The 23,442-nt window shown below is 38.0% G+C and overlaps 1 protein-coding gene across 4 annotated transcripts in view; it reads right to left on the reverse strand.

Annotated features, from left to right (window-relative positions):
• CNTN3 (contactin 3) overlaps positions 1–23,442 on the reverse strand; it is a 205,723-nt gene that overhangs the window by 126,055 nt on the left and 56,226 nt on the right. For all 4 annotated transcript variants that reach the window (XM_081820955.1, XM_081820944.1, XM_081820935.1 and 1 more), the window contains exon 3: positions 16,643–16,738. In XM_081820955.1, coding sequence (XP_081677081.1) covers positions 16,643–16,738 — 96 coding nt within the window. The remainder of the gene's footprint in view (positions 1–16,642; positions 16,739–23,442) is intronic.

Raw genomic sequence — 23,442 nt, forward strand, 5'->3', positions numbered from 1 at the left:
CTTGGATTTATGGTTGCTCTCCCATGGCTATGTCGCAGAACCCCTAAGGTCTGTGTTTTTCCTCTCCTCTTCCTAGTTTAAAAAAAAAAAAAAATACAGAAGCACTGCTTAAGGCATGGGTATGAAATTGTGTCATGCATACATTAGGTTTCTAATCACCTAGCAAAGGTCTTTAATGGTGGGTCTTTTTTTTTTTTTCTTTTTAATAACAGCCCACCAAATGAAGCCTTATCTAAGTTCATAAAACTTTAAATCTTTGGAACTCACCACTTTCTACCTTCTTACTTAGAGCCATGCCTTTTTCTCCTTCCATATCACAAACTTTTCCTCCTTCTGCATTACAAACACAGAAACTTCCTATAGCACATTACCTTAAGTAAGTAGGTAGTAAATAACATTTTAAGTGTGCCAGGAGGTACCCAGCTCCTGTCTACCTAGTGCATGCTATGTACTAAGCATTATCCTGGGCTCTAAGGGTACAGAGCTAAAAAATTAAGCAAAGTCCTAACTCACCTGGAGGTAGACTCTAATTGCATTGGCAAAGGGGCACCAATTTTTAAAATAAACAAGATCGGTAAGCAGTAAGACGGGAGAAAATGGAAAAAGCTATGAAGGGAATAAACCTAGGTGACAGCACAGTGACAGGCAGGGGAGGCTGCTTTAGATGGAAGGCTCAGGAAAGAGGCCGGCTCAGCAGAGCCCCCTCAACGGCAGAAGAAGTCAGCCAGGGAAAGACTGGGGATAGGGTGAGCATTGGAGGCAGAGGGAAAGCCAGTGTGAGGGCCCTAAGTGCTGGCCCTTGGGAGTTCCGGGAGGAGCACGTGTCTGGGGAGAATGAGAGGTGGGGACAGTGGGATGAGAGGATGTCCTCAGGTAGCCTGAGAAGAGGTGTGTTGGGCCTTGTGAGTAGGATAAAGAATTTGAACTTTACTTTATCTGTGATAAGCAGCTGCTGAAGTGCTTTAAGCGAGAAGAGTAACAGGACTGAATTTACATGTTGAAGTGGTGACTGGTTACTGTGTGCACAGTGAGAGAGGCAGGAGTAGAAACAAGGTATCAGGACACTCCTCCAGTGAGCGAGGCTGCCAGTTGCAACCAGACTTGTGAATTCCAAACATGTGCATGATCTTGTTGAGCAGAACTGCTGGAACAATATGAAGTGAAAGAGAAAGAGAAGCATATGGCTTGCTTCACATGCATTCTCTCAGGGACTCCGCCTAAGAACTTGTGACGTTAGGAGACAATGATTGTCCCTTGCACAAGGTCACAAGGTGCTGGGTGGGTGAGTCAGGACTGAAACCAGAATTTGGGACTCCACCCACTTTATCATGGAAACTGATCAGTTCAGAAATTCTAATTCTTCAGCAAGAAGGTGACACAGGCAAAAAGAGGCCGAAGAGCTAATCCATTCATAGCCTGACCTGGTGTTTGACTTTCCTCCTCAACACCCCATACTGCAAAGCGGTTTGTGCTCCATATTTTAAATTTTCCTTTTTTTTTCTTTTCAAGAGTATTTACCCACAAAAATGTTACAGGAAATAGAAGCCTATCCAAGGCGATAATGCAACCAAACAAAACCTCCTGGGCTTTGAGAAATATTCTGAACTCCTTAGTCTTCTTGTTTGTCATTAAACTCATTAATGAAAGGAGTTGATTCGCTTCTAGTTCATTTTTCTCTCTTCTCTCTTGTCTTTAGGTTTATTGATATTCTACAATATAAAACTACATTGTTTTATAACCATGTCAGTATTCTTCAGTAGTGTTACCTGTTCACAAGCCTTTCCGACATGCTAGGGATGTTGCATACCTTGGGCACGTAAAAGGAAGTTGGCTAAGTCTTCTCTATGTCTATTACTCTGGTTTAATCATACTAACTGGGGGAACTTGAACGTGATTAAGACCTTTCCATGCCTGTCTCTCTTTGATTACAAGTCTACCTTTTCCTCCTAATGAAACTTAAGTCTGTTTCTCTTGAGAAAAGCTTAAAAAAGAATTTTCTTATAAAACTCAACATGGTCTTAAAATAACCCAGGACACAGCCTACTATCATGAAATGGATTAGTTACCAGGAAACCTGAGTTTTCGGATGACCTGGCCAATACACCATGTGATGTTGTTCAAATCAGTTGACCTACAGTGGTCTCAGTTTCCTCATCTATAAAATAAAGAAATTCAAGTAGATTTTTCCACAGTATGTTTTATGGCTAGCACACTACTGCAAAATACTGACATGATATAAAACAATGTAGTTTGCTCTAGAGCTTTTTGTTTTGTTTTGTCTTTTGTTTTTTGTCTGTAGGGACATTTTTAGAGTAAGAAAACAACTGAAAAAAAGATGGACTAGACAAGAATGGTTCATATTCCAACCACAGAAATTGTATTAACAGTCCTCAATATTTGTGCTTTTGAAGAATTCAAACACAAAAAACCTTACACAATAACCCAAACTGCAGAGTGAAAATTACACCCAAAGATACTCATAATAGCATTAAAAAGCAAAAGTCCAAACAATCTTAATGACTAACAGCTAATGAGAAATGAAGGGCCAGTTCCTTAATATGATAAAGAGTATCTACCAGAACAGCAAAAAGAAGTACACTTAGTGATACACAATCAATGGGATTCTCTACAGGTATGTTTAAAAAATGGCTCTTGTCACAGTATCTTCTGGGAACACATGAGCGTCACCCAAGAAACCTAATATAGTGTCCAGAAAATTTGGACACATTAAATATGAAAAAACTAGGCTTCTTGTATATTAGCCACAGTCTTTAGAAAAATAATATGTAAATACCTAGACACACAATTTAAAAAGATATGTGTAGTTTATGCAGAAGGAAACTGTTTTTTTGAAAAAATATTGTGATTTTAATGCTGAAGATATATACCATATTCATGAATGTAAAATCTTAATAGTATAGATATCAATTTTCCCAAAATAACATGCAAATATCAGATAATTCCAGTTAAAATCTTAAAAAGTTCTTTGAATATGATGATTCTGATGTGCATTTAGGAGAATGAATATTTGAAAGAGTATTTTTTCTTTTTTTGGCAAAATAAGTTGTATAACAGAGGAACATGCCCTACAAATTATTAAAACATTATGAAATGTAGCAGGTGTAGTATTTAAAATATTGTAGTGATGCTGTAGGAAGTGAATAACAGAGTAAAGAATTCAAAAATTGATCCATGTATGCATATATGTATGTATGTAAGAAGCTATCTATAGGGTATTTTTTATTTATTTATTTTATTTTTTTAATTAACATATGATGTATTCTTTGTTTCAGGGGTACAGGTCTGTGATTCATCAGTCTTACACAATTCACAGTGCTCACCATAATTTTTAAGTGATTGGAGTGGCATTTTAAATAAGTGGGTGAAAGAGTGGATTATCCATTGAAGAGCACTGGGATAGCTGGGTATCCATCTAACAAAAAATGACGCTAAATCCCAATCTCACAAATTATACCAAACAAATTCTGGATGGATTGAACCGAAAATTTTAAAATATATAAAGATACTAAAAGAAAAATAAGTGAACATATATGTAATGTGGGGACTTTATGAAGAATGATACCCAATGCTGAAAATCATATATAAATCAAAGAGATTTAACTATAAAAAGTTTTAATACAGTAGTACGGCAAAATAAACAGGCAAATATGAATCCACTAAACAAAGTAAGAAGAGCTGACAAATTAGAAGAAAAATGTGCCAAATATGAGAAACAAAATGGTAATCATCTAAAAATATAAGGAATGATTTAAAGACATTATTTTTATAGTTATAGTTATTTCTTTTTATTAAAAAAACTATTTCTAATGTGTTTATATCAACATAGGGAAATGCTTAAGCTATAACATTAATAGAAAAAAGTACAAATTTGTTTGTATAGTAGTTCTCAATTATGGAAAAAAATATGTGTAAGAAAAAAATAGGACTGAGTAAATAGACCCAAATGATGGCTATTTTGGCATTGCAGTAATATGGGTAATTTTACCTTTGTGATTTAAACCTACTAAATTTTCTAAATGTTCTATAATAAGCATCATTGCTTTTATCATCTGAAAAAAAACCCACTATGAATTATTTTTTTTAAAGTATCTTCAAGGGAAAGGCTTGAGTTCATTTTGAAATCTTACTTTTTATATGTTCCTTAATTTAACTATATGCAGTGGAGACTATGTCAATAAACACCACCTTTCTCCATGTGCGCAATTTTCCTTCATCCAGTTTTCTTTCTTAGCAAATCTATAATTTGGCCAAAAGGAAAAGAAACCATGTGGGTACCAGTGTGTATATGCAAAGGAAATAAATACACAAAGGAAATAAATAGCTAAAATGAAGTGGCTACATTATGTCTCATTGCTAGTAATTATTTTGTTTCTGCCAGAGGAAGAGAGCAATAAAGAAAAGATATATAGGAGAATTTTAGCAGTGAACATGTACTTATTAATTTTTTTTGGAGCTAAAATGACAACTCCACTTTGTTTGTTACAGTGTATCTTGAAAACTATTCAAAGACATAAAAGAAAAAATAAAAGTTCTTGTGCTAAGCAGCATGTTCTCAGACCTAAAGATTTCCAGAATGATGTGGCAGAGCAGAAATGTACATGCAAATGAACATTGAACTCTGCTTTTTTTTTTTTTTAAAGATTTTTTTTTATTTATTTGAGAGAGAGAGAATGAGAGAGAAAGAACACATGAGAGGGGATAGGGTCAGAGGGCGAAGCAGACTCCCTGCCGAGCAGGGAGCCCGATGCGGGACTCGATCCAGGGACTACAGGATCATGACCTGAGCCGAAGGCAGTCGCCTAACCAACTGAGCCACCCAGGCGCCCCTGAACTCTGCTTTAAGTTGAAGTATTACACTGGTATTTGTTATATTTTTCCCTGTAGTGCTCAAGATAAAGCAAAGTGAAACTTCAGAGAAACAATGAACTGAAGAAGGCATCTACTCAGCGGGTAGTAGAAGAATCTTGACAGAAAACACGAAGGTGGGGGCAAAATATAGGCGTGCCAAAGGTTCTAAGTAGAGGACCCAGAATTTTCTGTACCCACAAAAGCTTCTTAAATAGCAAGTCTGGAATATACTGGTAAATAAATACTTGATGGCAAAATAAAACACCATACCGTGTCCATTCAAAGGTATCTCAATTTGATAAAGTCTATCTTGCTGATGTTTAAAGCAATCACAGTACTACTCCTATTAGAATAGGAAATGTGTGACGGAGGCCATATACATATACAATAGGTTCTCCAGTGGTGGTAGTTGTGAGAAACATGAGGAGTCTCTAGTTAACCTTTCTTTGACCTAATGTTTTCCAATTTAGCCAGAATGGCCCAGGCAATCATGGGCTTCCTGCAGTTGGCTTATAACTTAGAGGAAGAACAACAATGATGTTTGAACAATTTCTGCTCCAGTGTGGGAGGCAGGAAACTTCAAGTTAATGTGCTTCAAAGGAAATTCATTTCCCACTGGTCTTACAACTCTGTGTTCTATAAATCCCTGGATTTAAGACTAGGAATATTTCTGATGTGCTTTTGAAAATCTAACTAGTGTTTAAGAAAAAGAAAACAAAATGCTCCAGAACATAATGTTGCAGGCCTTTAAAATAAAAGGTTTGCACTGAGCAAATCTTATCCCTGGATTATCTCCCTAGCATAGTCACCGTGGTTGGTTTTTAAAAGGTATCACAGAAATAAGAAAGGCAAGAAAAGGGTATGCTCAGGAGGCAGTGCATGTTTTAATTCTTTCAACTGCATTTGGATTTGGAAGTTGTTCCTGTCCTTGGAGGGGACATGACTGAGGCGTGAAATGATTGAACTTGTAAACAGACAGGATGGTTCTGGTAATTTTCTTTTCTTCCCATCATGAAAATGGCTTATCCCAGACAAGGGCTGCCTTTTCTCAAAGTGAAAAAGTGACATCCAACATAGCTGCAGTCAACCCACCCCGGAGAGCCTACGAAATAGCAAATAAACCTTCATTACTGTAAACCACCAAGACTTTGGAGTCATTTGTTACTACAAAAGAACAAAGTAAAAGTTGACTGATACAAAGGAAACTTCGTCCATAAATAGTGAAAATGCTCTCTATGTGTTTAATATGCAAAATGTGCCTGTGTCTAAAGAATTTAAGAGGACATTAGAAAAAACACCATGGTGAAAACTATAATCAACAAATGGAAAATATGTGTGACAAAAAACTAAATGAACTAAAAAAGCCTCTGTATTTTTCTATAGATAAAAAAATGCAAATAAAGTAAATGCTGTTAAAAGGTTTAACGTGTAAGTGGAAAAAAATTATCCAAGCCTCAAAACTTGTCTGTGCTCATTCATTTGCATCACTTGGCCAGCCCCTGCAGAATATGGAAAGGTGAGTACTGTGGCATTTCTGTGAATCTAAGAACTGATTCTTGTAATCTTACTGAAAACTTTGCATATGGCTCATTTCACAATTTCTTAGAGTTAAATCCTGGTATCATTTCAAAGTCCAACTTGCTATGATTAATAGGGAAAAACAGTTTTTAAATAAGAGTGAGGCCAAAAAGAGAAAGTGATCAATTTTGAAATTCCCTCCCTACAAGATCAATCTGGGTTTTACACTAGACAGATATACCCCCTTGAGATGAAACACACACACACACACACACACACACATAATAACAATGAATGGATCCAAACTACTCGGGGGTGAGATGCCAAGCAGTGCCCAGGAAGACCAAAGGCTAAACCATCTTTACCAACAGCAGTAGTGGTGCTCAGTTCATGTGACCATCAACAATCACAGTTGACTTTGGGTGCCTACCAATAGTTCCACACCTGGGAAGGTGTGAAAGCCAGAGAATATTCAGTTACACATGGCATACTAACAATTATGTTCTCTAAGGGAGCTAATGTTAATGAAGAAAAAACTCAGCGGAGATAGAAACCGCCTAGCTTATAAATAAATGAACATCAATGTTTTATATAAGCTAAGAATTCCATTTCCCTTTCAGAGTCTAAATTGTCCTTATTAATAAAATTCAACCACTGAAATATCAATGCTTACACTTTCTTCATCATAAACGATGAAGAAATATTCCTTGAAATATTTCTTTAAAACATTTAAATTTTTATGACTTGATGATAGTGTGTCTCAAAGTGTTGCTCAAAGACCATCTGAATCAAAAATCCTGAGTCATTTATAAAGAGTGCAGATTCCCAAGAAAGACCCCGCACTATTGAGTCAGAATCTCAGAGACTGGGATCATGGAATGAACATTTTAAAGAAGCTCTCCAAATAAAACTTCTCACATAGCCACTAGAGTTCACAAACAAGCCCTTAAGACATGTGACTGTATCTTATGTCTCAGGTCCTCATGTGCTCATTTTCAAAAGCACAGATATAATGAAGTATGGCAGAGACAGGTTAGCCATACTTCCAACCTGTTCTCACTTCTCCCTTGGCACACACTGGACCACATATTCTTACCTCCTTTGCTCTCAGTGTGACCATGTGACTGGAGACCAGTCAAAAGAATGGGCACATAGGTGGGATGCCTGGGTGGCTCAGTCAGTTGAGCATCCGACTCTTGATTTTGGCTCAGGTCATGATCTCGGGTCATGGGATCCAGCCCCATGTCAGGTTCCCTTCGTGCTTAGTGCGGAGTCTGCTTCAGATTCTCCCTCTCCTTCTCTCTCTGCCCCGCCCCCCATGAGCACTAAATAAATAAATAAAATCTTAAACAAACAAACGAAAAAGAATGTGCACATAGGTAACATAAGACATCTAGACCTATTGCATAAAAACCACCCATGTGGCTTCTTTCACCCTTTTCTTTCTGCCAGCTTGAGGGAGACAGAGGCAATAACCATGGATTTTAGATGTTGTAATGAAGGGGCATAAATGGATGGAGCCAGAGAGCTTGAAATGGACCTTATCTAAACAAGAAACACAGTTTGGTTTGAGCTAATCTATTTTCAGGTTTGTTACCGTAGCTCTTGTAATCTTAATTAAAACACCAGGTCCATATAAATGCATTTTCATGGCAAAGCAACCAATGTTTAGCTCTCCCTCTTACCAGTGCACAGATTACCTCTTAGGACTTGCCTAGTACTACTGTGGTGTTTGTTTTGTTTGTTTTTAATGACAAAAGCACCAACTAATGATCATCCTCAATTTCTGCTTAGAATGTTAGGAAACAAAGCCTTTACCATCCGTGATTTGCACTAAATTAACAACCTTATTTTTACTTAAAGCAGAAACCATCTGTCAGAGCTCTGCAATTTTTAAATAAGTTCTTGTTGAAACACTTATCACTGTAACGGTGGATTTAAACTTCCAGCTTATGCATGTAATTTTCTTGATGGGCTTAAGTCTCCTTCTGACTTATATCTGTGGGTGGATAGACTCAGAGCAAGGAAAACTCTGCAGTCGTTAGAGTGGGACAAAATGATTTTCTCATTGTACTATGGAAGACCATTTAGGGGATCTGAGAATGAAGTAGAAGGGAAATGCATGAAGCCTGCTGCTGTGATAAACTGTAAGTGGAGTGGGGCGCCTGGGTGGCTCAGTTGGTTGAGCGTCTGACTCTTGATTTAGGCTCAGGTCATGATCTCAGGGTCCTGGGATCGAGAGCCTCATGTGACTCCATGCTCAGTGGGGAGTCTGCTTGAGATTCTCTCTCCTCCCTCTGCCCCTTTCCCTGCTCGCCCACTCGAATGCTAAGCAGCCCTTAGTCTTTACTCTCTGTCTCTGGTCTCTCTCTCTTTTTTAAGGTTTTTATTTATTTATTTGAGAGAGAGAGATAGCAAATGAGAGAGAGAGCACAGAGGGAGAATGAGAGTGAGAAGCAATCTCCCCATGAGCAGGGAGCCCGATGCGGGGCTCAATCCCAAGACCCCTAGATCATGACCTGAGCTGAAGGCGGACGCTTAACCGACTGAGCCACCCAGGCACCGCCATTTAGATATTTTAAATTTTTACATTTTTCCATATAGTAAAAACACTAAGACTATAGTATATTTTTTTGTCTAATAAATAAATCAGACATTTCAAACAAGTAACATGTATTACCTTTGTAAACCCTCACAACCACGCTATAAGGATAAGTTCTATGATTATTCCCTGTTTACAGATATGAAACAGATTCAGAGGTTAGGCAATTTGTCCAAAGTTTGTAGTAATGTCAGAGTTAGAACTGGGATTCAAGCAAGCTAGCTCTTAGATGCCTGGTTTGTACCCACTATGCCTCCTAAGTATGTCTGGGAGTGAAAGAGCTAGAGAGAGAGAGAGAGAAGTATAGGGTAGAGGTGCTTATAAACATTTTAATTATGTATTTGCATATATCAAAAGGTTCTGAAGAACATCATGCTAGAAGGCAGATAATACGTAAATCAAAAATTGAAGCCTGTAATTTTTGTGAAGATAGAAAAATTTTCCTTCAAAAAGCAACAGATCTAGGTCTGAAGCCCAAATCTACTATTGTGTGGCTTTCAACAAATCACCTAACTGCTATGAGGTTCAGCTTGTCAATGTAGAATAAGAGTAATACACCCTTCCTTGATATTATGAACAATAAACCCAGTGTCTGATTGAACAATGATACTATTACTGTTATTTCAGGGCTAACCAGTCATCAGCAAACCCACCTTTTCACTTCTTGTGGGACCATAAGCCCCCGAGGACAAGGGGATTCCTATTTATCTTTCTATTTCTTACACACTTTCAGGATTTTTCACTTGGGGAGAGGTTTGGGGTGAGGTTCAACAAATATTAATTTGAATACATTCCTATCAGTTTCATCAACAATGCTCTCAGTTTTTTCTCTACCTAATACTAAGATTATTCAACTAAAGGGCTATATTTATTATAGTAAAATAGTATTATAAGACATAAAACATCTTTTATATATCAACAGATACTTGATGGATGCAAGAGTAAATCAGTGAATGAATAAAATGGATGGATGGGTGGGTGGATGGATGGATGGATGGAAAAAAGAATAAAAACAAGGACAATAGGCAAACTCAATGAGTATTTCTAATTCACAGATTCCATATTCAAGTGCTTCAGAGAAACAGGATTTTTCATCTCCACTTCCAACTACAAACAACAAATATTTCCTTTAGAGATCAAAATATTTTGCTTTATCCACATAATAGCAGCTGAAGTTTGTGTGTCAATTGACTCAGAACATACTTGTCTGAATGTTACTATGAATTTGTTAATATTTTGGACTCCTGTAAATGTCAACGGTCACATCAGAATTGAAATGGATTCAAAAAATTGTTTTACAATTGTGATATATTATTCATTCCGTCTACAGATGGATTCTCTAGCGTTTGGCATGACATGTTAACCTACCCGTGTCCGCTCCCCTCTCCCCAGTTAGGAGCAACACATTCAGAGTGATATACTCTAAGGCACAGAAGATTATTCCTCAGGAATCCACCAGTCATCTGCTTTATCTTGATCTCACAACTTGTGATGGCATAAATGCCTGCTAAGATACAACTTTTTCAGCTCTAGGGAAAGGAAAACCACTGGGTTCTCAGAGAAACACTTCACACAGTGACCGGTGATGCAAATGTGATGGAAGCCAAAAAGTCCATGAACCTAATCCGTATTCTTTACTTCAAAGTGTTGTAAGAAACTGTTGTTTTAAGTTTGACGAAATTACAAATATAAACAGTAGAGAAGTGTAGTTCAAGGAAAAACGAATGTCTAAGCCAAAATGGCATTACATTCACAGATTATTTGTGGAAATTACTGTTCTGAGTTAATCCCATCAAAAAGCACATCATGGTGTCTTGTCACCTTAATGAAGGGTCTAGCAACTGGACACGTCTTTTCAGAAAATTTCTACTTGGCACCTTTTCTTCAGGCTTGTCCTGTCTAAGCTACCTGAGATGACGTTTGCTTTACAGTCTTGAGGAAAGAAAGAAAGTAAAAAACAAAACAAAACAAAACAACAACAACAACAAAGAACCACAACCAAAGATGTTGATACAGAGGGTGTAAATCCCATGCCATCTGGTTATGTTGCTAACAGTTCTCACCTCTGTCACACCAGGATTTACAAAGCAATTTTTAGCATTAAGTCACTTCAGCCTTCACTACCTGCTGTTTGGCATCTCACATTGTCCTTTGAACATCCCAAAGGCTATGTTGTTGTAAGTGGATGGCAGTGTCCAGGGCTGTCATTTCAAGAAGAGCATGCACACAGCACAGACACGAGAAGCTGGATCAGAGACCAAATACGGCGAAAGCCTACAACCTGTTCCTTACTCGGAATTAATTTCATCAGCCATCTTCGGACAAAATCAACTCTTTATTAACAGGTGTGTATGCAATAACCTGATCAGCCTTTGAATTCCTGTCTAGTTAATATTTATCATGAAATGCCCATGAACTAGTCTTCTAACCTTATTTATAATAGGGTAATTGCTGCATTTGAATTTCTAATGATTTTATAGTGATACCAGCAACTGCATGGTAATTACACTAATTCCCAGCTTTTCACGCTGTTGGTAACTAGATTAATAATTAAGCTACAGATAATCCATGTCCAGTCTCTTATTTCTGACTTGTCAATTCCTAGTTTTCCAACTAATTTCTAAGAGGATGCTAATTCCTCCTGCCTCGGAGAGATACTGGGTTGTTCTGTAGATAAGCCAATGGACAGGAAGTGGCAAAAAAAAAGTCACAGAATGAGTGGAAGATAAGACCCCTCTCAAATGACAATGACCTGTGTTGCTTAGGAGTTATAGGGATTCCAAAGAGAAATTCCTAATTGTCACCTACCATGAAACAATTTTTCCTTCTTATTGGCATCAAATAAATGGTGACTGCTCTTAAGCAAAGCAGCCCCAGGTTGCTGCCACTTCCTTATAAATTATCTGCATAAGTGAATCACAGGAGTATAAATAATATATGTAGTTTCCATACTTTAGTATCCTCATTTAGGCTTTTAACATGTAGAATTCCCTAGTCTATTTTGGGAGAATATTTCTGATTTTTATCCCAAATGAACAATAGAAAGTAAACAATTTATTCACAAGAGAAGAGATTTTAACACAATTTTACTATGGGCCAATAATAGAAGAAATAAAAGCCAGGAAATTAAAAAAAAAAAAAAAGGTAAAAACAGCTATTGTGACCTGCAATAAACAGCAGTGAAGTAGCTCTTATAGATCACGTTGCTGGCTACAGGAAAAACACAACCAAAACCCAAACAGAACACCTTTGGTGTGAGTCCCAACTCCACAACCTCCACATCACCAAATGAGGAATGTCCTTCTAACATAGAACCCTTTAGCGACTCCTGAGACACCCCCCTGCAAGAAAAAGGCAGAAAGCAGTGTGGGAAAGATAAAGCTGTTTGGGGGCACATTACATCTCTCAATGATTAAAAAATGCATAGCATACTGTAACTAATGTGTCTTTGTGCCTTGATATTTTCTTTTTATCGTGATTAAAAGAGTAAAAGCATCATCTCACTCAGAGATCTGAGACATTCTCAGAGGGGTTTTGTAGAAACTAATACACCCAACTGATGGCTCCCATCAACACCTAAGGTACTTCATGTCATATAATTTAATTTCAGCATCTGAAGAGTTTGTTCTTGGTGAGGTTCTCTATGAATTCTTATCTAAACTAACATCAAGTTCAAGGTTATGTTTGCCTTTCACATCACACCTGGGAGGTTAGAAGTCATGAGATAAAACCATGATTGCTTTCTATGCTTGGGACTCTGGCCCCTTCATTTCAAGGGCAATATTAAAAGGGCAATCCCCTTACCTCTAGGACTTAGAAAAAAAGAAAGACAAGAGTTTTAGGAGACATTAAATATATATAAATCTGTTGGAAACCAGGAAGGTCACCAAACAAGGGAATAAATCTGAGTGAAGAGCATCTTGAGAAAGACTCTTTAGGCGTGAGTGAAAGAAAAAAAAAAAAAGTGATGTCCTTGGGGGGAAGGTGATATTTTGGTTCTGAAATTACAAACAAATTCTAGTGTTTAGGCCAAGAAACTGGCTAGGGAAAAAGGAAGGAGTTTGAGGGCAGAAGTAAGTAACAGGGAAATCATTAGGGACTCCACCTAATGGAACAGAGAGGCTAGGATAAAGCTATTCAGAGTGTGGCCCATGGGCCAGCAGCATCAGCTTCATGAGAGAGATTACTGAAAATGCAGAATCTTGGGCTCCAACCCAGACCCACTGATTCAGAATCTGCATTTTAGCAGGTCCCCAGTTGATTCATTTGCCATCAAAGTCTCAGAAGCACTGGACTAGGACATACAGTGAGTTGGGCATGTGGTTGAACTCTGGGGAGATTTCTGCTCACAGGAACTTTGGGCATTGCTGATTTTTGTGTTTCCTTAAACAATGGCCAAACAGTGGATAAAGAAAATATGAAGGTGTCTTCAGTAATTAGAAAATAACAACATAATTAAACATTTCCAGCCACTGAGAAGGGACCAAGAAGAAATGGAAAGGAGTGAATGAAGGTAATGCAGAATGGTGAAGACAGAGAAAGGCAAAAATGCATGTCTCACAGGGTCCCAGGGTGGGCCATGAGTGCCACATATCACATGACTGATAAACCCTGGCATTGCAGCTTCAGCTGTTCTGTGACCTGCCTCACACCCTTCATCGAATGACAACTCCCTAAGTCAGTAAGGGCTGGGAAGCAGGGCTGCTATCGGCTGCTATGGTTGGAGTTCACGCTCATCTGTCAGTGCCTGCACCTGTCTGGTTGGTACCCAGGGCATACTGGTTGTTAGATGCTTGGACCTCTAGAAACAAAATTTCTAGTGATTTCTCAAAAAGCCTTTATAACTGACCAACTCTAAAAAAAGGATTCCTTTATTTATTTCATGAATGTGTGCATTTGTTCAACCAATATTCACTGACTACTTGTTACATCAACCAGCCTTGTGCTGCTTGTTAAATGCTTATTAAACTATTTTCATATGTGCTGACGTTCACCTTCCCTTGGGTGCAGAGCCAACAGTCACTTGGGCTCTGTCTTCAAGGAGTTCACAAGCCAATGTGTCACGGCAGTCGATGTAAATTGTGAGTATCTTAGCATTAAGCAAACTTGGATCAATGAGAATCCTGTTTTCAGCATCTAAATCTGACACCCCAGCCCTGATCATTTTCCTGCACAGTCTAGCACTGAGGAAGGTATGCTTTTGTTCAGTTCTTTACAACTGCATGCATGGTCAAGCTTCTTCAGTGCTAATGTGTCCTATCTGGGGAAGCTTCTTTCCTTCTTCATCTACAATCCTACTTGACTTCCACAGTCACCCCAACCTATGTGCTCTAAAAAATGAGAAGAGAAATACAGGAAGTCACCAACAGTTCTCCAATTGCACAATATTAGAAAAGATTCTTTTGGAACATGTTCCAACAGCTTAGTCAACAGAAAGGTCCCTTCTTTGTTATCAGCAAATAATCTTATCATAAAAACACTTAAAGATCACTCAGGATCTTAAATCAGGCCAACATTTCCGAAACTCACCACAGACAAGACTCTCCAGCTGTTATTTTATATTTATTTTAAAAATAAATTTATTTTGAAACTTCCTTACTACATGTAGTTCTAGCCATTGATTCTTTCTAATACACTGCCTCATTTTTGCACAACAAAACCCTCTTTTCTTTTAGAAAATAGGTCTTTTTCATCAGTAGACAGAGCTGACCCTAACTCCCTGCTATAGGGATCATCTCCTAAATAAGGTTGATTCAGCTAAAATCGAGAGCCACTGAACAAAAGATTGTCTGGTCCATTAGGATCTCTAGCATTAAGGGACCACAAGAGCTTGGAGTTGCTGGAGGCCACCTTTGACACCACCAGGTTACGTTACATGGAATCAACATTGAGGGAAGCAGAACCAAGAGATAGAAGGAAAGGATGACTGTTCATGAAATTGGTTGAACCTGTGGCCCCAGGGAGACTGGGTTCTCAGGGAACAGAAATGAGGCAGAGTTTGGGATAAAATATGTTTATCAATGATCAAAACTTATAAAAGGAAAGAAGCAGGAGCAGGACTAGGAAGAGAAAGAAGTCCAACTGTGATATGATCCAACAATGCCCTGGACATGTTCACAGGAGGCTCTGGAAGGACTGCCCCTCAGAACTCCCTAGTCTTGAGCAGAAAGGGCTGACTTTTAATTCCTGCCCTGATGAGTCACCAGATGTGGGCGGCTGCAGACAGGGTGAGACTATGGGCAATTGGCACTCCACAGCTGAGGAGATTGGGAGGGAGCTGAGACCTAGAGGCTCTCCATTGACCCCACTACCCACAGTGAGGTAGCAAGTCTATCTGGGCAGTGTATCTCTCTGACAACCCTACAGCTCAACTAGAAGCCAACTAATCATCCCAGTGATGTGGAGCCAGGAAACTCCCTATTTTCTTCAAGCCAGTTTGAGCTCAGTTACTTTTATCTGCATTCGAGAGACTGTTTCCCTTCCAAGTTAAAATTCCCTTGGAACTTCAAGATTCCAGAAAATATATACTACTGAAGTAGACTGGGGAGCCCAGTGTAAACCCATACCCCCAACATCATGGCAATCATGTCTGCTAATCAAGCCCTACACTTGCAACCTTCCCTTGGCTCATATACTTCAAGTGATAAGATAGTGAAAATGGGATGTGTTTGTTTTATTGGACTGAGGGTTTTGTGATTAAAACTGACAAGTCACTTGTGGTAAAGGACTTGTATGTCACAAAACAAAGTCCATCATATTTTCATTTGAATAAACTTCACTATGATGGGAAGAGTTCTCAGTTTTGCCTCTGGTCAGGAAGATCCTCTCTAACCTGTTTATCTCTCAATAATTCCCATCCTCTCAAGAACAGAATTGCTTGTTTCTCTAAGAACCATGGTTTATACATTAATAATGCCCTCTTTGTTCCCGCAAGTGACCAAGTTCGCAGGAGTAAGCCTGAGAGTAAAATCGAGCCAACACTCCAGGCTCTTACTGGAGAGCAATGCTTATTAAATTATTTTCATATGTGAAGTTCATTCACTCGGGTAGCTATTTTGTTAAGCTTCTGAACTTTTAGCAGTATTTCAATTTATACCAATGTAGCATAAAATTTGTAATTCCAACACCCCAATGAAAATGATGTGAATATACATACACATATCATTTTCATATGTACATCATATGTAAAGAGATCCAACAGCATATATTAATCATCATGTTTAAGTGTGTATATGAGAGAGACAGAGAGGGAGGGGGAGAGAAAGAGAGAGAAAAAGGGAGAGAGTTGGGGGGGGTAGAGAGAAGGAAACCACAAAGACTCCACAAAGACTCGAATGTATGTCACGGTCTAAAACTAAATAACAAATGATATGGTGTAAGAAGCATTGTTCAGCACCATTAGGTAATTGAAACAAACTTGATCTCACTTGCCTTTACAACACTCCTTGTTGTAATAAATTATGTTTATAAACCTCCCTGGGTGACCTATCTTTTGTAGAGTTTCTTATATTCCAACTCAGTTGACAGAATCCAATACTTGGGTTATCAATTTTCTTAGGGTAATTTAAGGAAGCAGTAACAGTACATATGCTGTTGGTCTTGCACTGAAACTTATTCAATCAATATAAAAAACACAAACAGACCACTTCTCACCTCCAGAGTGTGGCGGTGGGCCACAGAGCAGGACGACTCCCTGGCCTTCACGCACAGACACCGTACTTCTCATTTTGGTTTTAAAATTTTCAAGATCTGATTTGAAAACAAAACAAAACGGAATTTCAGAAAGGGCAATACAGATTAAAATCTTCACACAGACAATCCAGTAATTTTTAAAACCTTTTCTCAGGAATCTCAAGAGGAGAACATTTGCTTGGAGAAGGAAAATTAGGATTTTGATTTCTTTATTAAGGCTTCTTAGAAATTCAGCAATATGATAAGAATATAGACCCATTAATCCTGTGGTGCTGGAACAGTGTCAAAAGTGGCCTGGGCTATCCCAAAGGATGAAGCATATTGGAATGAAATAACCAGACAATATGACTCAAAGAAGGAAATGAAGTATCTTGAACAAAAATATACATAGACCAATATCCACATTTGCAATAGTGATTCATCAAATCATGAAGACGTGTAGCTTTACCTATTAATGAAAGCCAGCTATTCATGAATTTCTCTCCCAAAATATTTTATCCTAAGTAGCCCAAATAAATTTTATTCTACCTATAAATACTTCCATACAAGGTAGGTATCATCGAAAACTACCATCCGGGTAGAATTCAAAGGATCACAGTAAACTGGGTCCACCTATTTCTTTATATTTGTAGCTGTGAAAAAAATGAAAACCATTTTTATAATTGTCCAAAGACTCTTTTTTCCCAAGTTTTTTTTTTGTTGTTTTTTTTTGTTTGTTTGTTTTTAAAGATTTTATTTATTTATTTGACAGAGAGTTACACAGTGAGAGAGGGAACACAAGCAGGGGGAGTGGGAGAAGCAGGCTTCCCGCTGAGCAGGGAGCCCGATGTGGGGCTCGATCCCAGGACCCTGGGATCATGACCTGAGCCGAAGGCAGACGCTTAACGACTGAGCCACCCAGGCGCCCCCCCGCCAAGTTTTTAATAAAGCAATCAAGGCAAATGCTATTTTGATCAGCAGTGATTATTTTTTTTTTTTAAACTGTTTAATTTCTTCCAGTCACAGTCCAGGACAACAAATTCTGATTCTCATTCTCCAGCATAAATTACAGAAGGGAGAAAATTCTGTTGGTTCATTTTGAACAAAGCTTAAGCCTTTGGGGGAAAAGGAAGAAGAGAAAAAATCTGTTTCTTTGAACCCAAAACTTGTGAACTCCACAGTTAATATACTCAGTGGTGTCACTTTATGTATCAGAACAATTGCACTGTCAATTTGTGAAAGAATACACTCATTTCATAGCTCTTAAGGGTTCATATAAATTACCTATGTGGTGAGGCAGTGTGTCTACTTCAGAATACAACTTGGAAAATTTCAACTCTGCCTTGAAAAAGGTAAAAAGCAAAATAATTATCTTCAAACGGATAAAACTACAGACTGTAGGCAGCTATGAATATTCTAAGCACCTTAAATCAGTCTACCAGATTGAATGAAATAAGAAGGTCTACTTGTCTCATTTTAATGTTACTGAAAAACAGCATTAAATTACTAGGTTATAAGCATGGAATAAAGCTATTCAGCAAAACTCACTATGTGCGCCCATAAAAGAAGAAAAAATTGTGTTTCTGCACTTATTTTAACAGGAAGTTCCCCTATGAAAACGATATGATAACACAGTATTATATTATCTTAAATGTGTAACTAAAATGCAAAATAATCAAAACATTAAAGTTCCTGAAGTGTGCCTGAGCTGGAACTGCAAAACCATACCATCCAAATATTTCCCAGTATCTAACTGGGGGAGCGCATCATATCAGACTGTAGCCTATATATGGAAAAATAATATCAAATGACGATTTTTGGCAACCAAGTATGTGTCATCATTGCTAATTTCTTACCCAATTCTTGTTTTATTCTGGTACATAAATTCACACCATGGAAGTGATTCATCACTGATTCTAAGCTCGAATATGCAAAAAAGGATAAAACAGTTCTATGGAAACTAATAATGTCTCTTCTCCCCTAAAAGTAAAAATCCCTTTTGATTAAAGCACTAACAGGGCCTGGAACAGACCTGCCCATTGCTCTAGACACTTGCATTGATACTGTCTCTAACTCTATAGAAGGGCAAAGAACATTATTTTTTGGATACCTATAGTCAGTTTGTGGAGCATAGACATGAGGGAGAGAAAAGAAAAATACCTATACTGGCTTCAACATGTTTTCCGGGGCTTTGTTGCTACCAAATCACTGTGACTACAATGAATTTTTGTTTTCTTTAAAACCTAATCCCCTGAATTCTTAGTTCATGTTACTCCAAGTGTCGTCTAGGACCACCTGCATCATTATTACCTAGGATTCCTATTACAGATGCAGATATCTGGGAAATCACTTAAAACTAGTAAATTAGAATGGGATCTGCATTTTTAACAAGCTCACTAGCTGAAGTCTGCACACACAAAATAGAACTTTGTGGCTTCCTACTAAGATGTAGCAAGTTCAACCCAGATTAAGTATCTTAAAACGTATCTCAAACTTTTTGGAACATATGAAAATGCCCATGAGGTAAAGAAGCTTTGAAACATCCATTTAGCAGCAAGGATGAAAAGTGAAGCAGTCACTTATTGAACAAGTATCCACTGAAGACTTCAGCCTGCTGCAAGCATGTTCTGAACTATAAATCACTGGAGCCTCCTTTCAAGGAGAGCCCTGTCTGGTTAGAGACGGACTTGACACCAACAGTGAGAACCTTGCTCTTATCATGGTAAGTACACAGAGGAACAAACACTCAACCTAGAGATGGAAGAGATGCCTTGAAAGAGCAGCAGTTCCTCAGTCAAATCAAGGATGGTGTGTGGGGGGTGGAGAGGGAGATTCTACTCAGACAGCGGGATCAACAAAGGAAAAACACTGATGAATAAGAACACCTGACAAAATATAGCAAGATTTCCTCCCTTTGGGGGGAACACTAAAGACTACAGAGATAAAGGGAGTCTAGTAAGTGTCTAAAAAGTTTTAGGTTACTGAAATACCTACTCGAAGGGTACATGTGTAACCCAAACTCAATTGAAGGCTGCATGGAATCCATGCTTGGCAAGAACTATATTAGAACAAACTCTCCTTATGAGTCAAAATAAATAAAAACTAAATCCAGGACTTTTTAGATAGAAACGTCTCAGAAATTTATTTTTGTCTCCTTTTCAAATTCTGGCAAACTCTGTAATTATTCTGGAACTTCTAATTAGCTGGACTTTAGTCACAAACCAACATGATGAAAAAGCATCTACAAAGAAGCACAGTTAACATCATATTTGATGATACAGGACTGAAGGCTTTCCCTCTAACATCAGGAATATGACAAGGAGGTCCATTCTTACCTAACACTCTTGGCATTGTACTAAAAGTTCTAAACACTGCAATAATGAAAGAACAAGAAATAAAAAGGATACAGTTTGGAGAGGAAGAAACAAACTACCCCTATTTGCAGATGACATGTCTAAATAGAAAATGAGAAGGAATCTATCAAAAACAAAACAAAAAACACAACTTCTCAGTATAAATGAGTTAAATAAGATAGAGGATACGATTTCTAGACACTTTAACACTGAACGTGCAGAAACCAAAATTAAAAATGCAAAACTGCTTATAATCATTCCAAAATAATTGAGATACTTAGGTATACAGATGATAAAACATGCAAAGGAAGTATATGCCAAGAGTGGCAAAATACTGATAGAAAACAATCAAATGTAAGCAAATGGAGAGCTGTACTGTGTTCATGGACTGGAAGACTCAACATAGTATGAACTCTCTGCAAACTGATATGTAGGTTTAATGCAATTACTAACAAAATCCCAGCACATTTAAAAAAATTGTTCTGCTTCTATTTTTTGAAGGTACAGGCAAGCTTTTTCTAAATTTTATATGTAAAAGCACAGGCCTTTAGAATAGCTAAGACCATGTTCACCAAGAAGACTAAAGTGGAAATAATCACTCTACCTAATATTAAAGCTTATTTTATAGACACAAGGATCAAGACAGTGTAGTACTGGTAAAGGGATAGACACACAGATCCATGGAACAAAATTGCCTAGAAATAGACTCATGTAAATATGCTCAACTGATTTTTAAAAAAAATTTTAATTTAATTTTTATTTAAATCCAATTAACATATAGTATATTATTAGTTTCAGAGGTAGAGTTTAGTGATTCATCAGTTGCATATAACACCCAGAGCTCATTACATCAAGTGCCCTCCTTAATGTCCATCACCCAGTTACCCCATAGCCCCACCCACCTCCCCTCCAGCAAAGAAAAGAAAACAACAACAAAAAAATGATCTAAAACTCACTCATATATGAAAATTAACTCAAAATGAATCAGAAACTTAAATATAATAAAATTGTAGAACTTTCAGAGAAATACAAAGGAGAACATCTTTGGGATCTAGGGCTAGGCACAGAGTTTTTGATAAGAAAAGACTTGACAACAAGTACCTGAATCATTAAGAGAAGACTAATAAACTGGACTTGATCAAAATAAAAATCTTTTGCCTTATGAAAGCCCATGTGAAGAGAATGAAAAGACCAGCTGCAGACTGGGAAAAAAATGTTTGCAAACCACTTACCCAGCAAATGAATAGTATCTAGAATACGTAAGTCCTCTCAAAACTCAAATAATAAAAAACAAAACTATTTAGTTAGAAAATGGGCAAGCAACCTGAACAGACACTTCCCTGAAGAGGATATACAGATGGCAAATAAGAACGTGAAAACATGTTCAGCATCATTAGCCATCAGGGAAATACAAAGTAAATCCCTAATGAGATAGCACAGCACGCACATCCGAATGGTTAAAAATAATAGATGGTGACAACACTAGATCTTGCAAGGATGTGGAGAAACTGGACCACTCCTACTTTGTTGGTAGGAATGCAAAATGCTACAGCCCCTCTGGAAAACAGTTGGGCAGTTTCTTCCAAACTAAACACACAACGACCATATCACCCATTTAACCCAGGAAAATGAAAACATACCTTCACACAAAAATCTGTACATGAAAGTTAATACAGCTTGCTTTGCAATAACCCTGAACTGGAAATAGCCCAGATGTCCTAGAACGGGTCAGTGGTTAAGCTAACAGTGGCACAGAGGTATCCTGGACTACTATGCAGCAATAAGAAGCAATAAACTACTGATACACTTTACGACTTGAATAGATCTTCAGAGAATTATGCTGCCTGAAAAAAAAAAAATCCTGAACGGTTACATGCTGTATGATTCCCTTTATATAATATTTTTAAAATTAAAAATAATTAGAAATAGAGAACAGGTTGCCAGTGTTTAGAAAGGTGGGAGCTGGGATATGGGTGTGGTTATAAAAGGGTACTGTTGGGGATATTGATGGTAGTAGTGGCTACACAAACTACATATGTGATATAATTGTATAGAATACACGCACGCACACACACACACACACACACACACATACACACAAATACATGTACAATTGGGGCAATCTGAGTGAAAAACAAAGAGAAACTCCAGACCTCCGTATTTCCTTTTATTTTGTTTACTCTTCCTCCACACCACCCACAGTCTGGAATGCTGTACTAAGATATCCCAAAGCTCCAAGGCCTGGCATCAAAGGGAGGTGTGTAGAGTCAGGAAAGAAGTGCACTCCTCATTCAGACTGCTTCCCCTGTGAAAATTCACACTGATCATTCCTGGCATATAAAATAGTCTGCCTTGATGCCTGTCTGTTGATTTTCTGGATGGAGCAGGTTTTCCATGGACTTCTTAAGGACTTTACTTTTAGGTTCATCTCCCCAAGCTGTGGAGAGGAAGCCAAGACCATAAGAAACCAGCGACGCATAGAGGAAAGACTGGGGTGACTCTGATTTCCTGACACTCATGTGCTCAATTTGGAATCTAATTCCACTTGCTACATATTGCTGGTGCTGGTATCTCCATGTAGATTAATTCAGGTAATCACCTAGTGCATAGAATATGTGAGATGTTACTGAGTATAACTGCAGGGCTACAGTGAAAGTCTACCTCTGCAGGACTTCAAATCAGCCAAAGAATTCCCACCAAAGTCAGTTTGGGAAATGCTGTGTTGAGCCAAATTAAGTGAGTTTCTTTATGCAGAGTAAGTCAGAGACCTTAACATAAAATAGGCACTGATGAGGTCTAATAATGTCAGATGGGTATTAGAGTATCCTAAACATATCTAACCAAAGAATTCTGTGTAGAACAGTTTATGTGAAATGCTGGCAAAAGCTGTATGTTGAATCAGGTACACATACGTGCAATTGGATATGTCATAAATACAAAAAAGGATGACAATAAAAGATTGCAAAATAAAACAAATCCTTTTTTTCCCGAAGAGGATTAAAAGGAAGCATAAAAGTGGCAATATGTCAGAAATTTTGACCAGCTGACTGAATGGTCCTAAAGCTTAAAAATTTAGAGCTTTGCCTCCAAATACCTTGTGGTCCTTTGTAATTAGAGCATGAGAAACTACTAAAAATCATTATCGCTGAAAACGGCATGTGAACTTTACTACTTGCGTAACACAATTCTACTTGATGCTATGAGGTGAAGAGTTACCTTTTCAATTAAAATGCAAAATATTGGGCGCCTGGGTGGCTCAGTTGGTTAAGCGACTGCCTTTGGCTCAGGTCATGATCCTGGAGTCCTGGGATCGAGTCCCGCATCGGGCTTCCTGCTCAGCAGGGAGTCTGCTTCTCCCTCTGACCCTCCCCCCTTCTCATGTGCTCTCTCTCTCTCAAATAAATAAATAAAATCTTTAAAAAAAAAAAA

Source organism: Leptonychotes weddellii, chromosome 1 (genome assembly GCF_054177405.1).
Source record: "Leptonychotes weddellii isolate Sample4059 chromosome 1, ASM5417740v2, whole genome shotgun sequence".
Lineage (NCBI taxonomy): Eukaryota > Metazoa > Chordata > Mammalia > Carnivora > Phocidae > Leptonychotes > Leptonychotes weddellii.